The sequence below is a fragment of the Eumetopias jubatus genome, unplaced genomic scaffold, assembly GCF_037043125.1.
Source record: "Eumetopias jubatus isolate StellerSeaLion01/CBP00866 unplaced genomic scaffold, mEumJub1_p1.0 scaffold_13, whole genome shotgun sequence".
In the NCBI taxonomy this organism is placed as follows: domain Eukaryota; kingdom Metazoa; phylum Chordata; class Mammalia; order Carnivora; family Otariidae; genus Eumetopias; species Eumetopias jubatus.
This window is the reverse complement of record NW_028274819.1, coordinates 52554412-52556453: the sequence shown is the minus strand read 5'-3', so window position 1 is coordinate 52556453 and position 2042 is coordinate 52554412. Positions and strand designations below refer to the sequence as shown.

The following is a 2042-nucleotide window of genomic DNA, read 5'->3' as shown; positions in this document are numbered from 1 at the left end:
CAGACAGGAGCTATACAAAACTATTCCATATTTAACAGCAAGTTCTGTGTCTTATAATTTTACCATTGGCTTGTTGATAAACCTTGTAGGTTAAAAAAAAGGATTAAATTTTTGAGACTGGCCCATTCAAATGAGTATGGCTTGGCTTATCATAAAAAAAATACGTTAACAAGCCCTTTCAAATAGCAACTTTTTCATTTTCACTATATTTTGAAGCACTAAGATAATCATTTTCATGACCACCTTCAAACATTTTCCCCTCCTTCTAAGAATGACATCCCCTTCTCTGTCATTTGGAAGGATGTTTTATCCCAACAGGAGTGTTTTTCACCCAGCCACATTCTTCCTCGTTGGAATCCCCGGTCTGGAAGGCGCTCATGCCTGGATCTCCCTGCCTTTCAGCTCTGTTTACCTTGTGGCCTTACTGGGCAATGCCACAATTTTGCTGGTCATCAAGATGGAGCAGAGCCTGCAGAGGGAGCCCATGTTCCACTTTCTGGCCCTCCTTTCAACTATCGATTTGGCCCTTTCCACAACCTCTGTGCCCCGCATGCTGGTTATCTTCTGGTTTGATGCTCATGAGATTAACTTTGGGGCTTGTGTGGCCCAGATGTTTTTGATCCATACTTTTACTGGCATGGAGGTCGAGGTCCTGGTGGCCACGGCCTTTGACCGCTATGTGGCCATCTGTGCTCCACTCCACTATACAACCATCTTGACATCCCAGGTGCTGGTGGGCATCAGCGTGTGCACTGTGGTTCGTCCAATTGTGCTTACACTTCCCATGGTCTATCTCATCTACCGCCTACCCTTTTGTCAGGCTCACATAATAGCTCATTCCTACTGTGAGCACATGGGCATTGCAAAACTGTCCTGTGGAAACATCCGTATCAATGCCATCTATGGGCTCTTTGTGGTTTCCTTCTTTGTCCTGAACCTGGTCCTTATTGGCATCTCCTACGTCTACATTCTGCGAGCTGTCTTCCACCTCCCATCACAGGATGCTCGGCTTAAAGCGCTCAGCACGTGTGGCTCTCACTTTGGGGTCATCTGTGTTTTCTATATCCCCGCAGTGTTCTTCCTCACTCACCGATTTGGACACAACATACCACGCTACATTCACATTCTTGTTGCCAACCTCTATTTGGTTATCCCACCTTCACTCAACCCCATCATTTATGGTGTAAGGACCAAACAGATTCAGGAGCGAGTGCTCTCAGTCTTTTCTAAAAAGTAGGTACTCTTGCCTTTGTTTACCAAGCATTTTGACCTAGCAAGGAAAATGTGGGCTCTTTTCAAAGAGTTTTCTCTGTCTGAATTTAGTGTTGCCAAATTATATTCCAGAGCATTTGATCTTGGCCCATTACTGATTCTATGATCCTTCAAAATATTCCAAGTTCAAGAACTAATTCCTTGGAAGCAAGAACTGTTTGCATTATTTCACTCGGTGTGAGAGTGAACAGTCCAAGCAATGACCATTCCCATCATTATATTTGCGATGCTTTTTTTCCTCCCTCCGATTTTTAAGTCCTACTTTTCCCTCCATTCAACAAAAGTAAGACAAGGAAACATACAACAAATGCCTTTGTTTTCACAACATGGAATTAAAAAACTATTATTACTGTGGCTTGTTTAGCTTGATGTTATTCTTAATCAAATACATGAGACATTTAATTTGAAATGACCTATGAGTCTTACCCCACCCAGTTCCAGTTTTGTCTTATCCTCAGAGATAGGAATGACCACTATATGTTTTTCATTTCTCTTAGAGTCTAAATTGATCTTTTTACGTTCAATAATTTCTATGGGGTTTGGGATTATAATTTTTTTATTTCATGTAAATGGTAATGCACTGTATCATTTCAGACTTACTATTAAATTTAGAGATCTGTCTATGTTGATACATATGGGATATAGTATCCTTTTAAATGTACTAGAGAATCTTTTGTTTGCATTTTATCTTTTCATAATTTGAATATATAATATTTAAGTTATTTTTAATTCAGGATTGATGTTGTGACATCTTTATGAATCATTTTTGT

At 40.3% G+C, this 2042-nt stretch overlaps 1 protein-coding gene across 1 annotated transcript; it reads left to right on the top strand.

Moving 5' to 3' along the window:
* The first annotated feature begins 301 nt into the window (after positions 1 to 301).
* LOC114218766 (olfactory receptor 52J3-like) lies at positions 302 to 1237 on the top strand. Its single transcript, XM_028116029.1, has one exon. The coding sequence runs from the start codon at positions 302 to 304 to the stop codon at positions 1235 to 1237; it is 936 nt and encodes a 311-aa protein (XP_027971830.1).
* The last annotated feature ends 805 nt before the right edge of the window (positions 1238 to 2042 follow it).